Raw genomic sequence first — 15,637 nt, 5'->3', positions numbered from 1 at the left:
TACACTCCGGGTAGCCGTCGTAGAGGATTTGTCTGCCCCAGGAGGGATTTTTAATTAAATCTGCTTTAGCCTTTGTAGCTAGCACTTCGCTAGCTACCATTGTCCCCTAAGTCCCTCCGCTGTTTTTTGATTGCCCCCCGATCGCTGTCATTATACGTATCCCCCCCCCCCCCCCCCCCGTGATGGCACAGCCTCCCCAATCAGCTCCAGGCTTCGCTATGTGGAGGATCGGGATTGCGCATGACGTCAGACGTCATGTCCGATCGTCGCCATAGCGACGACTGAAGTTCATTGGGGAGGCTGCGGCTCTCGCAGGATCGCGGCTAGGTAACTTATAGCGGCAGCTATCGGGGGGATCAGAAAGGTGCGGGGGACTTGTGGGACAATGGTAGCTAGCCTAGTGCTAGCTACAAAGGTTAAAGCAAATTGAATTCAAAAAATTCCTCCCGCAGACACAGCCTCAGAAGCTGCGTACTGCCAGGGAGGTTAAGGAATGAAGAGATAAGATAACTCTCTCACTGTGAAAACTTATCTCTACACCTTAATAAGGCAAGATCGATGTGTGGTAGTAAGTTTTCTCTTGCCTTATTATCTCCAGCATGATCTTAGTGAATTGAGGACTTTGTGTGTCTCTGTTGCCGTTTCTCAAGACACCACTAGATGGCATCATAGATACGAGACACAGCCAGTACATCAGAGAGGCACGGGGATCCCTGGCGATACACATGATGCTGTTGCTTTCCGCTTCGCTCCTGCCACAATGGGGAGGAGACACAGGCCAGTTCTCCTACTACTGCATGCCCCACACCATGCTACAAGGGTGGGCACAGAAATAAATAGTGGTGATACCCAGTGCTGCATGGCATGCTTCTATCTCCGCTCTGCTCCTGCCGCAATGGGGATACAGGTCAGTTGTCCTATTGCCGCATGCCCAACACCATGTTACGAGGGGGGCGGGTGCAGACACGGCAAAGGGGGGATCCACAGTGCTGCAAGGCATGCTTCTATCTCCCCTCCACTCTACTCTACTCTACTGTAGCAACAACAGGAACACAGGTCAGTTGTCCTATTGCCACCCACACCATCCGCCAAGGGGGTATCTTTTCAGCAAATTTTTGAGCTGAAAAATTTGGCTTATACGCCAGTATATATGGTAGGTTAATTATGTTATTTAAAAAACACATTAGGGACTACACTCTGACAAAGCGTGCAAGCAGGAAACCGGTTGGAGAGTGGACTTTTGTGCACCTCAGCATCTCTGTTCCATCTTCAAACCGGACCTTGCATGTTGCATGTGGCTAAGTTCCTTTGGCATACCTGTGGAATAACTTGTGGATGCAGCAACTGGTTGCCTCTCAAAATACTGCATGGCAGATTCACTTTACAAGGCAAGTTGAGCACAGTCTGCAACTGGGACCGATGCTGGGAAGTGTCATTTGAACGGTGTTTGCTCTATCCTCCTGGCTTGCATGGCATTATCAAGGACTTGCATTATTTTATTCCTTCCACTTAAATGGTCTTCATAATTTGCCTATCTTTGCCTATTTACTTCCTGGGAACTTTCTTTGCAGGGCTGTGGAGTCGGAGTCGGAGTCGTGGAGTCGGGCAATTTTGGGTGCCTGGAGTCGGAGTCGGGAAAAAATGCACCGACTCCGACTCCTAATGAATTTGTAACTTTAATTAAAATAGAAAATATGATAAAATGTTCTATTTCTCAGATAATAGTCATTAAAAATAATGTATATATACAGTATACATACAGTAATAGCTGTGCTTAGTCCACAAAAATGAAATAAACCAATCAAAATTAGTTACTTGTGCTGCTTCAAAAAAAGCAGTCCCCGTATTTTTAAGGACAGATATACATATCTGATTGTGACTGTATATATGATGTGTACACAGGAATCTCTCATATATGTTACGGCCAGAACCCGAAGTGTGGCCGCGCAGCGGCCACTGTTAGAAATGGCATGATGACACATAAGTTACAATGTATTTTATGGCCGTCTCGCTGCGGCCAAATGTATTAGAAGTCTCGCACTACCTCCTCTCCTCCTCCCCCCGCCTCTCTCCTCTCCCTGCCTCCTATACCACATACGGAGCAGCCGGCGGGGACACACGCGGAAGTTGGTCAATTTCCTCTCTCCTCTCCCTGCCTCCTATATCACATACGGAGCAGCCAGCGGGGACACGCGTGTCCCGGAGAGTCGTTCGTCGTGGCAGGGGAAGCAGAGCGAGGAGGCTGCAGACATTGCTTCTGCCAGCACCCGCTCTGCAGGAACGGCAGGATTCCCATGCCGCGACAAACGACTCTCGGGGATACGCGTGTCCCCGCCGGCTGCTCCGTATATTGTATAGAGGCAGGGAGATGAGAGAGGCGGGGGAGGAGAAGAGGAGGCAGTGCGAGACTTCTAATACATTTGGCCGCAGCGTGACGGCCATAAAATACATTGTAACTTATGTGTCATCATGCCATTTCTAACATTGGCCGCTGCGCTGCGGCCACTTCGCACATTGGCCGGCCAGAACCCGAAGTGGCTGGCCAGAACGCGAAGTGGCCACACTTCGGGTTCTGACCGTAACATATATTAAATAACATCTATGCTGTAAGAATAAAGCCTGATGTGTAGCCGTGTCACTAATAGAGATGGTCAATAAGATGGAAATAATTCTGCATTGATGCTGATTTATGCAAATGTACGCACTCCCTTTGCTGATGAAATTAAATAATTTGATATGTTGTTAAAATTTGGTTTGGTGACTACAAATTAAAGGGTAATTGAGACGGATGAAAAGTAAAGTTTCATACATACCTGGGGCTTCCTCCAGCCCCCTTCAGGCTAATCAGTCCCTCACTTTCCTCCACCACCCGGATCTTCTGCTATGAGTCCTGGTAATTCAGCCAGTCAGTGCTGTCCGGCCGCATGCCGCTCCCACAGCCAGGAACATTCTGCACCTGCGCAATAGTGCTGCACAGGTGTAGTATGCTCCTGGCGGCTGTGTGTGCATGCGTACTACGCCTGACTGGCTCAAGTACCTGGACTCATAGCAGAAGATCCAGGTGGTGGAGGAGGACAACGAGGGACTGATTATCCTGAAGGCGGCTGGAGGAAGCCCCAGGTATGTATAAAACTTTAATTTCATCTGTCTCAGGTTTACTTTGTTACACAGTAGTAGTATACTCTACACATGTGCACTCCCCACAGAGCTTCAGGGAATCCACTGAGAATGCTGTGCACATTGAACACAGAGGTGTTGTCTGTTTACAATCTCCTCATTCCCCTGCAGAGTACCTGCACATCATTCTTACATGTACCCACACTTACATTGCCTAGGGCCTGATAGATGTTCTTTGTTCCGGTTTGTACCTTTTACAAGTACTCTTACCAAGGACTAGTTTTAGTCTAAAGGGAATAAATATAGTAGTCTACATATCCTTCTCACTTCAGTTGTCTTGTAAAATTCCTAAGCGTTGGCAGTTAAGAGACGAATTTCATGTTACATACTTTTAATCAACAAAATTGTAATATGCAAATTAGAGGAGTCGGAGTCGTGGAGTCGGAGTCGGTGGAATCCTAAACTGAGGAGTCGGAGTCGGTGGATTTTTGGACTGACTCCACAGCCCTGTTTCTTTGTGAGAGATTATAATCATGAGAGTCTATTAGCATGCACTTTTGGTTTCAATGTTTATTTTAAAGTGTACCTGAGATTACTTAAATAGAAGAATTTATAATTACCTGAGGTTTCCTTAAGCCTCATGTACTCTCTCACCGTCCTCCCGGGCAACTCCGTTGATCTTAAATCTTTCCTGGTACAAAAGCTTCAGCCATGCCAGTCGGGCTGCTGTGTGCATGGGTGGCATGACAGTGCCCGCGTTGTGCCCCCAGCTACTCGTGCTCCCAGTTAGCACAAGGCAGGCACAGAATGCTCCCAGCAATGGCAGTGCGATGGAGGAAGCATGGGCAATCCATCCTGACTGGCTCGTCTAAAGCCTTTGTACCAGGGAAGATCTAAGAGGAATGGAGCCACCCGGGAGGACGGTGATAGGAGCCCACAGAGTACATGGGGCTGGAGGAAGCCCCAGGCAAGTATAAATTCTTAATTTTAATCATCTCAGGTTTCCTTTGAATATTATTGTTGTGTGTTTAGATAACATTGCAGTGCCAAACATTTGCTACTAAATTATCTTGATGTTTATTAAACTTTAGTCCTTTGTGTTCTCTCTTTTTCAAGTGTATGTTGGACTTTATTACAGGGCTGTGGAGTCGGTCCAAAAATCCACCGACTCCGACTCCTCAGTTTAGGATTCAACCGACTCAGACTCCTCTAATTTGCATATTACAATTTTGTTGATTAACAGTATGTAACGTGAAATTCATCTCTTAACTGCCAACGCTTAGGAATTTTACAAGACAACTGAAGTGAGAAGGATATGTAGACTACTATATTTATTCCCTTTAGACTAAAACTAGTCCTTGGTAAGAGTACTTGTAAAAGGTACAGACCGGAACAAAACATCTATCAGGCCCTAGGCAATGTAACTGTGGGTACATGTAAGAATGATGTGCAGGTACTCTGCAGGGGAATGAGGAGATTCTTCCTCTATTACACATTCTTCATGCACAATCTGAACAAGGTTTATGGGTGATAGACAACACCTCTGTGTTCAATGTGCACAACATTCTCAGTGCATTCCCTGCAGCTCTGTGGGGAGAGCATATGTAGAGTATAGTACTACTGTGTAACAAAGTAAGACAACTGAAGAAAGATGGAGCGCGCCATAGTGCATTAACCACCCTGGCGTTCTATTAAGATCGCCAGGGCAGCTGCGGGAGGGTTTTTTTTAAATAAAAAAAAAAACTATTTCATGCAGCCAACTGAAAGTTGGCTGCATGAATGAAAGCCCACTAGAGGGCGCTCCGGAGGCGTTCTTCCCCCCTTTCCCTCCAACCATCCATTCCCGGCGCAATTCTCCCTGCCACTATAAGACATTCCATTGGCCCTAGGATTTGTGCACATCAGGCCATGGAAAGTTATATTATATATATCTTATTATATATATATATATATATAGATATATATATATTATATATATCTATATCTATATCTCCCTGATCATAGGGTATAATAACCCATGAGTAGAGGCTGCATCAATCAGCCCCAGATAATTCCAATGTGATAGTCGCTTTAGGATATTGCCTCATTGAATAATGTGGTGTCTTATCTAGTACCAATTATCTTATGTGTATTTTTTATATATTTTTTATATAATTTTATGTTCTTTTTATGCATTTTGTATATTTAGTTGTGATGTAGTCATAGAATAAGCGTTTGTGTCCATTGAAGATGAACAACTATGTGCTTTAGATCAAGTCTATGTATATCAACTGGTGGCTGCACCAGCAGCTAATTTTGGTATGATTCACTGTTTCTTTCTGTGCAGCGGTATGTGAAAATATTGATTGTAGTTTTAACCATCCATCAAAAAATATATATATACTTTTTTATTTATATATATATATATATATATATATATATATATATATATATATATATATATATATATATATATATATATATATATATATATATATATATATATATATATATATATATATATATATATATATATATATATATATATATATTCATATATATAATATCCCCCTTTTTTACATAATTTTTTATAAAAATGGTCCTTTTAAATTGTGTATATGTGTATTTGGGTTAGAATTTATGTACAGGTGTAGAGGATGACGCGCTGGCCAATGTGCCCTTATACACACCTCCCCCCTCCGCACCACTGTTCAATAAAGTTTTATTTGAGCTTCCCCCAGTCGCTATGGCGACCATACGGGGAGACACTACAAGTAAGCCCTTTAGAGCATGTAGACGTCATCTGACGAAGGCGCCGTGCGCCGAAACGCGTCATGACGTCACACGCTTACTGAATCCAGCCACGCCCACTCAGCGAGACGGAGCCCAGGACACCGGAACCCGCACTGCTGGCCACAGCGCGTCATTCTCCACCACTGAGGAAAGCGGCTGGCTGTCCGCTGACATGCGATTTTAAACATCTATGTTTGTGAGTATAACTTTATGTGTCAATAAAATACCCCTAAAACGTTTAATGCACTATGGCGCGCTCCATCTTTCTTCAGTTGTCTTGCTAGCCACCCCATTCTGGAGCGCTGCAGTGTTGGAACTTCAAAGGGGAACCATCTCTGACCGTGCGACCTTTTGATTTGGAGCGCAGGATATCTTTGTGTGTTTGTGAAATGTGTAACAAAGATGAAATTAAAGTTTTATACATACCTGGGGCTTCCTCCAGCCCCCTTCAGGCTAATCAGTCCCTCGCTGTCCTCCTCCGCCACCTGGATCTTCTGCTATGAGTCCAGGTACTTGAGCCAGTCTGGTGTAGTGCGCATGCACACACTCCGCCGCCGGGAGCATACTACACCTGCGCAGCACTATTGTGCAGGTGCAGAACGCTCCTGGCTGTGGAAGCGGCACGTAGCCAGACTGCTCTGACTGGCTGAATTACTTGGACTCATAACAAAAGATCCAGGTGGCGGAGGAGGACTGCGAAGGACCGAATGGCCTGAAGGGGGCTGGAGGAAGCCCCAGGTATGTATAAAGCTTTTCTTTTAATTCGCCTCAGGTACCCTTTAATTCATAGTCACCAAACCAAATTTTAACAACATATCAAATTATTTGATTTCATGAGCAAAGAGAGCGCATACATTTGCATAAACCAGCATCAATGCAGAATTATTTCCATTTCATTGACCATCTCTATTAGTGACACGGCTACACATCAGGCTTTATACTTACAGCATAGATGTAATTTCGTATATAGATTCCTGTGTACACATCATATATACTGTACAGTCACAATCAGATATGTATATCTGACTTTAAAAATACAGGGACTGCTTTATTGAAGCAGCACAACTAACTAATGTTGATTGGTTTATTTCATTTTTGTGGACTGAACACAGCCATTACTGTATATATATATATATATATATACTTTATTTTTAATGACTATTATCTGAGAAATAGAACATTTTATCATATTTTCTATTTTAATTACAGTTACAAATTCATTAGGAGTCGGAGCATTTTTTCCTGACTCCGACTCCAGGCACCCAAAATTGCTCCGACTCCACAGCCCTGCTTTATTACGCACAGATTCTTACTTTTCATATGCATATCAGGGATTATTTGTTTGTTTAGCTGGGTCCTTTTAACAAATAAGCTTTAATTCTGCTTATTAGTAGTGTTGCTTGTGTACCCAAGCTTACTGAGAACATGCAATCAGTGTCAACAGATAATATATTAGTAAGGTTCTGATTTGCTGGTGAAGCTAAAATGTCACTACGGTTTCTTGGGGCCATAGCAATTTAGAGGCTTCCAAATAAATAACTTCCTTAAACTGATCATTAGCTTCTACTGCACATGGCCTACTCTACCTATTACAGAATAAATATTTGAATGATTTCAGAGCATGAGACATTACACGAGAAAATTAGTAGTAGTGGGGATTACTTTTGCATCCTCTTCTCAATAACAGGTCGTACAACGCTAATCCAGTCATCTTGGTTGCAGGTCCCTGCAATAAAAGACAAAGAAAGGATTTTTTTTTTAAAAACGTCTGTTTTCAGAGTTAGGTGTATCAATAATGCCAGAAAATGTTAATCAATACAGAACATATTTTATGCAGAATATGTATCATTATAGAAAATCAAAAGGCCACATGTCCATCTTCACATTATTATGAACTACCGGTAGTGTCCTCAACTATGGCCCCTGAACTAATTCCTAGCTGTCAAGACAAAAGGAGACCAGGAGCCCAATGGTGCAGAATAGTGTAAGAAACGGAAAAGTACATTTCAAAGAATGTATATACTCACAAAGGTGGGTTGCAATTCCTTGCAACCACCATCAGAGCAGGTGGGAATTTATCTGTCCCCACTCAGTTTTCCAGGTCTGTAACAGGAACTGGTCCGTCGCACTCCAAATTTTAATTAGGACAAACTAAAAAAACTATCACCTCTAAAGTGGTAAAGACAGGGGTGGAAACACTAATGTATAAAATATAGGCTAATAAAGCTGTTGATCTTACAACCAAACAGGTAATCTTACCTCTTGAAGAATTTGGACTAGTCTATTGAAAAAAAGGTCTTTTATTTGAGCACATAAAATTAACAACGCGATTCGCGGGCCAATTTTAGTTCCTCAGGTGAGTGAAAAAAACAGATGCCTATAATAAATTGTATACATATTTTAAGAATCATTTAAAAACAGCCATTACAGTTCACAAAAACCTTTATTATATACCTTAAGAATAATAATAATAATAATAAATATATATAACAATCTGCAGTCTAAACTATTCACTGGTATAGTCAATTCAGTATACTTAGGCTTAACCATACCAGCTTTATGGAAATATGAGGAATATGGCATAAGTTAAAAGCATATACAGTATATGTATCTATACAGACTATATAAACATTATTTGCATTGCAGTTGAAAAGTGAATGAAAATTGTATTACAAAATTAATAGATTTTAGCATAAAAATTTTATTCAAAAGTGCATATTCTTGTGTTATTAAAATCACTTATATTTTTTATGAGGAGTTGAATTTTTAAGTTTGGGATAAAAAAAAGGTTTGGATAATTGCATCGCAAAATGCATATACCTTATATTGATTTTCACAATTTGCATATGTCGGCTCAATTTAAATATATTTAAACATGTTTTGGAAGGTGCTTAGTGCTTTAAGAGCCTTAATTGGAACATGTTTATATCTTATTTTAGTTTTCTCATTGCATAATAAACCCCATACAGTATATTAAAAAGGTGCTGGGTGCTTTAAAAGCTTAGTTAGGAATGTATTGCTGTTAACTTCTTAAGTGCAGGCTTCTAATGGAGTCTGTTTGATCCTGTGTACAAGTTAGGGCTGGTGCAAAGCAAGAGCGATTTTCAGCTCGCCAGCACTTTGAAAAGCGCTTGTCTACTGAACCACTTTGAGGGTGTTCCCACAGCAGCGTTGTGATTTTTCTAAAATGGCCAACGTGCTGCATGTAGCATTTTTTGAGCCATTCAGCTTGAATGAATGAGTAAAAACGCTCATTCATTCAAAAATCACTCTGAAAATCGCTTCACAAAATCGCTTTTGCAAATTGCTAAGCGCTAGTGCTTTCAATAGCGATTTTGATGTGCATTAGCCCTCAAATGTACAGCATAGTATCAAGTGTGTTAGATCACTGACTAGGCTTGTGGATATGAAGGCTTAACTTAAAGAGAAACTGTGACCAAGGATTGAACGTCATCCCAATCAGTAGCTAATATCCCCCTACCCATGAGAAATCTTTTCCTTTTCTCAAACGGATCATCAGGGGGCTCTGTATGGCTGATATTGTGTTGAAACCTGTCACAGGAGCCCTAGTGGCTGACCGCACTTAGCCTTCTAAACGGTGCCAGCGCACAGATCGTGCGAACTCTGGTCGCAGTCAATGCGCAGGAACCGTTAAGAATTAGCCGCAGACAACCCAGAAGGGAGCCTGTGAGACACGGGTAATTACAACGTACACACGATTCCACGGTATCTGCCACCACCACTGGTATGGGCCAGTGGACCTGATTTACGGACTGACTAGTCATGCGAATAAAACGGTTAAACACACGGTATTCTGTCTAGCCAACAACAAACAAACAGTAGCATATCTTCAGAGACCCGGGATCAGTTCTGTGTGTGCTGATAAGCAGGGTAGCGGAACAGTGAATGACTTGGAGGAAGTCTTTTATTCACAGCAATATAAATAATTAATATATACAGACAATTATTAAAATCAACAATTATTAAAACAGTAATAGCCAGTATAAAAAATAAAAGAAGGGAGAAAAATACTTAGTTCCTGGAAAGATGTCCTTTTTGTGGGAAAAAATCAGAGTTCTGGGTTTCAATCAAAGTTCAGAGTTCAGACCAGGTGGATGCCAGCATATCCTCAAGCTGGCACCGATGAGTTCAAGATGTTTTCAGGGTGGAGGACTAGATGCCCACCTGCTGGCCAGGTGCTTTTGATTAAGCTGGTTTGGGTGTGTGGCAATGCCGGCCCCTCTGAGTCACCAACCAATGACAGTTCATTCCCTCTGAGAGATTTTAGGGCTAAACTTATGAAATGCTGTAACTCCTGAACCATACACGTTATATTTAGGGGGGGGGGGGTAACAGCGTCATACTTGTTGGAAAATACAGATTAATATGACATCAGACACGGTTAAGCCAGCGGGTCAGGCTCCTGAGAAGATTCATATCTCGATAACCGGACGGTCTATCCCAAGGAATTTCATATCCGCACGATGGCCAGATTTTACCTTACAAGACAATATGAATTTTATAGCTGTGCGACATACGGTTTTCGTATGCCGACAGGAAATCATATCACCCATGCTTTTCTTATGGCCCATGCTCGGTGCCGGATCGGCTGGCTTTCTATGGCCCCCCTGTGGAGCCAGTTTCCTGGTCCTTTTCATGGGGACATCTGCTGGAGGGGGAATGAGCTGGGCCCTGCAGGGAGTCCAGCCATGTGCGACATTCCTGAGGGGTGAGGGGACTGCTCTGGCTCACAGGGGAACAGATCTCTGGATTTAAAACAACACAAAATGTAATTTTCGGATCGCTTGCACGACTGCTCAGATCCGACAGGGAGCGATCAGGAAAGCGACTGTGAATTCTCTAGATTCACCTGCGTTTCTCACGGCTATTCCGTGACACCTCCCTTTCCTGACGCTGTGTAGGGGGTTGTCAGCAAGACATCCGCCGTAGCAGCCATCGGTGCTGTTGGGTCTAGTTCCCCCTGACACCGGGACAGCCCATCGGCGTTTTGGTGTCGGCTGCCTGCTTTGTGTTGGATCGTAAAGTCGTACTGTTGCAATGACAGGCTCCACCGTAGGAGCTTGCCATTGGTCCCAGCAGTACGGTTTAGCCAACTGAGGGGTTATGGTCGGTAATGATCGTGAAGGAGCGGCCGTACAGATACGATTGTAGTTTCTGTAGGGCCCACACGATCGCTAGGCACTCCTTTTCAGTTGTGGAGTAGGCTACCTCTCGGGGCAGGAGCTTCCGGCTCAGGTAGAGGATAGGATGTTCATCTCCCTCTCCATCCACCTGGCTGAGGACTGCGCCGAGACCGTAGTCAGAGGCATCGGTTTGCACAACAAACCGACGACTGAAATCCGGGGCTTGAAGCACAGGGGCACTCGCGAGTGCCTGCTTCAATGCTTGGAAGGCGTTCTCGCAAGCGGGGGTCCAGCTAACAACCTTGGGGTGTTTCTTGCTAGTGGCATCGGTCAGGGGCTTCGCCAGGGTACTATAGGCTGGAACAAATTTCCTATAGTAGCCGGCAGTCCCCAGGAACGCCTGGACCTGCTTTTTCGTGATAGGCCGAGGCCATGCCAGGATGGCGTCAACCTTTCCCGTGTCAGGTTTCAGGGTGTTACCCCCCACCCGGTGACCTAAGTACTGCACCTCGGTCATACCAATCTGACACTTACTCGGCTTAACTGTCAGATTGGCTGCGGCCAGCCTCTCTAGTACCTGGGACAGGTGTTTGAGGTGTTCCTCCCAGCTGGGGCTGAACACCGCAATGTCATCCAAGTACGCTACAGCGAACCCTTGCAGTCTCTCCAGCAGGTCGTTTACGGCCCGCTGAAACGTGTCAGGAGCGTTCTTCATCCCAAAGGGCATCATCGTGAACTCGAAGAGGCCAAAAGGGGTGATGAAGGCTGACTTCTGCCTCGCGTCAGGTGCAAGTGGTATCTGCCAGTACCCCCGGCTCAGATCCATGATTGATAGGTACCTGGCGGACACCAGCGTATCAAACAACTCATCGATGCGAGGCATGGGGTAGGCGTCTGTAGTGGTGATGGCGTTCAACTTCCTGTAGTCCACGCAGAACCGAGTTGTCTGGTCCTTCTTGGGGACCAGGACAACAGGGGCTGCCCAGGCACTACAGGACTTTTGAACCACCCCTAGCTCCAGCATCTCCCTCACCTCTTTCTGCATGTCCGCTTGCACCTCTGGGGAGACGCGGTAAGCGGATTGCCTGATGGGGGATGGGTGCCCGACTGGTCCGCCCCGGGGCACAGGAGAAGGTGTGCTGGTACGGACCCAGCACCTCCTGCAACTGCTCTTGCTGGGACGAGGAGAGTTGTGGGTTGACGCTTAGGTCGCTGTCCACATCTCGTATGTCAGCCAGCAGGTCTAACAGGGGGTCTGCCTCTCCCTGCTCTAACCGGCTGCACACTGGCAGCACATATTTGGTCCTGTCATGGTGGGCCTTCAGCATGTTGACATGAAAGCTTTTCTGTTTCCTGCCTCCCATGTTCACCAGATATGTCAGAGGGTTTAACCGTTGCACTACAGTGTAGGGTCCCTCCTAGGCTGCTTGCAGCTTGTTCTGCCTCACTGGAAGAAGGGCATACACTTTGTCACCTACTTCAAATGACCTCTCTCCAGCAGTGCGGTCATACCAGAGTTTTTGTTTGGCCTGGGCCATGTTTTCCGTTACCATTTCCGTGAGGGACTCCATCTTGTCCCTGAACCTGAGAACATAATCAACTACAGAGACATCTGTGGGGTCCCCCTTGCCCTCCCACGTCTCCCGCATCAATTGTAGTGGTCCTCGGACATTCCTACCATACAGGAGCTCGAACGGGGAGAACCCGGTAGATTCCTGCGCCACCTCCCTGTATGCAAACAACAGATGAGGCAGGTATCGTTCCCAGTCCCCACCTTGCGACTCAACAAACGTGGTCAGCATTTGCTTCAGCGACCCGTTGAACCTTTCACACAGTCCATTGGTCTGCGGGTGGTAGGGACTGGAGACAATGTGCGTCATCTGTATCTTTTTGCACAGGGCCTCCATGAGTCCGGACATAAACTGGGTTCCCTGATCAGAGAGCATCTCCGCAGGGAACCCGACTCGGGAGAAAATGTTAAGTAGCGCGTCGGCTACCTTGTCCGCCCTCAGGGAGGAAAGTGCCATGGCCTCAGGATAGCGGGTGGCGTAATCCACCACCGTCAGGATGTACCTTTTGCCACTGCTGCTGGGAGTGGGCAACGGTCCAAATATGTCGACTGCCACTCTGTGAAAGGGCTCACCTATGATTGGCAGCGGACACAAGGGAGCTTTGCGGGGATTCCCAGCCCTTTTTACCTTTTGGCAAATGGTACATGAGCGGCAGTAGTTCGTCACATCTGTCCGCATTCGAGGCCAGTAGAAATGTCCCCGGATACGATCAAGTGTCCTGTGGATCCCCAAGTGCCCGGCCAGGGGAATGTCATGTGCGGACTTCAGCACATGCCCCTGGAAGGCACTAGGTACCACAAACAACTTGGTACCCATCCCCATTTCACCTTCGGTGGGGTGTACAGGCTCACTGTACAACTTCCCACCTTCCCAGTATACCTTGAACGTAGCCTCGTCGGTGAGGGGCTCAGAAGCCTGTTTTCTGAGGGCCTCGAGGCTAGGGTCAGTCTGGAGTGCTTGCACAAATGCAGCACTCTCACTCTCAGCCAGCTGGCCCGTGGCATATGAGGTTAGTGGCTGGAGGGTACCATCCCTGTGGTCAGAGGAGGGGGAGGAGGCCGGAACCTCCTCCACCTGTTCTAAGCCCAGGTTCTGAGCAGTACGGCTGCGGGTGACCGCTAGCACGGGTATACCTTCAGAATGGCACATATTGGCATTGCCTACATCATTGTTACAAGCATTAATAACAGTAGCAGGAACATTTTCATCACAGGCAGTTTGTACATCAAACACAGGTTCCCTTGAACTGGGCACGTTCAACCCACCTCCCCCCTGTTCTTGCCCATGGGTGCACAGTACCTGGGTGTGGGCAGAGAGTCCGTCTCCGTCCTGGCATTCCACAGGGCTTGGTGCAGGTACATAGTACGACACCAGCGTGCCCAAGTCGGTCCCCAGCAAAACAGGGACCGGCAGTTGGTCCAGGATCCCAACAACCTTCTCGTGGACCCTCACCCCCCAGTCGATGGAGCCCCGAGCTTGGGGAATGTGAGAAAGAGTGCCCCCCACTCCAGTGAGGGTGAGGTACTGGTCAGGAATGATGGCCTCTGCAGGGACAAGGTGTGCACGCACCAGAGTGACATCTGCTCCGGTGTCACGGAAACCCGTGACAAGCTGGTCATTCACAGTAACCAGCTGGTGATTGCTTGTGATGGGGGAGTTCCCTGCCCCCTTGGCAAACATCAGGTTGGATGCGGCTCCTGGTTGGGGTACACTGGCGGGTGGTGTCTGCCGCGGGCGAGGTGGGGGTGGTCCAGGTGCTGGGGTGGTCTGCCTCCGCTCCGGACAGGTGAACTTCATGTGTCCCGTCTTGTGGCAGTAGTGACAGGTGACCTCTCCAGAGGCTGCAGCCCTGGGTGCAGAAGCTGTGCTGGGTGGCCTCTGTGGCTGACGGCTCACAGGGGCAGGAGAGTCTGCCGAGGTATTGGGCTGACCTCTCCAGCTGGATGGGACAGTTCTGCGTGTATCAGACACCCGGGTAGTTGCAAAGGTCTCAGCAAGGTCTGCAGCGACAGTTGCTGACGCAGGCTTGCGCTCCAACACAAATTGTCGTACATCAGCAGGGCAAATGTTCAGAAATTGTTCCAGGACTATCAAGTCCTCCAGGACATCATAAGACCCTTTGGTGAGGCCTCGAGTCCTGGTGTGTGGTGAGCAAGCTGCTGACCACATCTCGGTACGAATCAGAAGACTTTTTCTGCCAGGCCCTGAACTTCTTCCAATAGTCTTCTGGCGTCAGCTGGTACTTAGTAATGATAGCGTCTTTTATAGCAGCATAATCATTATCCTTCTCCGCAGGCAATTCTGCAAAGGCATCAAGCGCTTTGTAGCGCAGCAAAGGTGTCAGATGTCTGGCCCACTGGTCTTGGGACAGACGATACTGACGGCACGCTTTTTCAAAAGACCGCAAAAACAAGTCAATGTCTGTGTCTTTCTCAATATTAGCAAATTTAAATTTTGCACTTACGGGTGCTGCAGCTCCTTCAGCAGGGAGGCTGGGCGGTGAACTCCGGCTGGCCTGTTGAACTTTTGCCAGGTTCAGCTCATGCTGTCGTTGGAGCTCCCGTTCCGTAGCAGCCACTTGCCGCTCCCGTTCCTCCCGCATTTGGCGCTCTGTCCGCGCTTCTGCAGATTGGCGCTCCTCACGCATGTACTGCAGGTACTTGTCCAGGTCAGTGTCCATCAGCTTTTGTAATGCCTGCTGCATTAGCGGATCAGTACAAACAGATAGTCCAGTACTGGCCGGTTCCAGGCGAGTACTTTCAGAAACTCTGGGATTGGGGTCCACACTGACATTCTCCTGCGTAACTGTTGATGCAGGGCCCTCAGGATGCACAACCTCTGTACGGTCAGGAGTCTCAGTCTCTGGTTCCCCTCGATTGTCAGATGGGCTGGTATCCACTTCAGCGGACACTCCCGGCTCCCGCAGTTGCTGGGTATCCCATTGAAACAATTCCGTTACCAGGTCCCCTTGTTTCTTGCGGCCGACATCAATGCCTCTCTCTTGGCAAAGGTTTTTCAGGTCCGCCAGGCACA

The 15,637-nt window shown here is 46.6% G+C and overlaps 1 protein-coding gene across 2 annotated transcripts in view; it reads right to left on the bottom strand.

Annotated features, from left to right (window-relative positions):
* The window catches only part of UCHL5 (ubiquitin C-terminal hydrolase L5), a 147,692-nt gene that overhangs the window by 46,856 nt on the left and 85,199 nt on the right, over positions 1–15,637 (bottom strand). For both annotated transcript variants that reach the window (XM_068242671.1, XM_068242672.1), the window contains one exon: positions 7,552–7,615. In XM_068242671.1, coding sequence (XP_068098772.1) covers positions 7,552–7,615 — 64 coding nt within the window. The remainder of the gene's footprint in view (positions 1–7,551; positions 7,616–15,637) is intronic.

Source organism: Hyperolius riggenbachi, chromosome 6 (assembly GCF_040937935.1).
Source record: "Hyperolius riggenbachi isolate aHypRig1 chromosome 6, aHypRig1.pri, whole genome shotgun sequence".
In the NCBI taxonomy this organism is placed as follows: domain Eukaryota; kingdom Metazoa; phylum Chordata; class Amphibia; order Anura; family Hyperoliidae; genus Hyperolius; species Hyperolius riggenbachi.
Note: the sequence above shows the minus strand (reverse complement) of the source record. Positions and strands in the feature narration are given on the sequence as shown.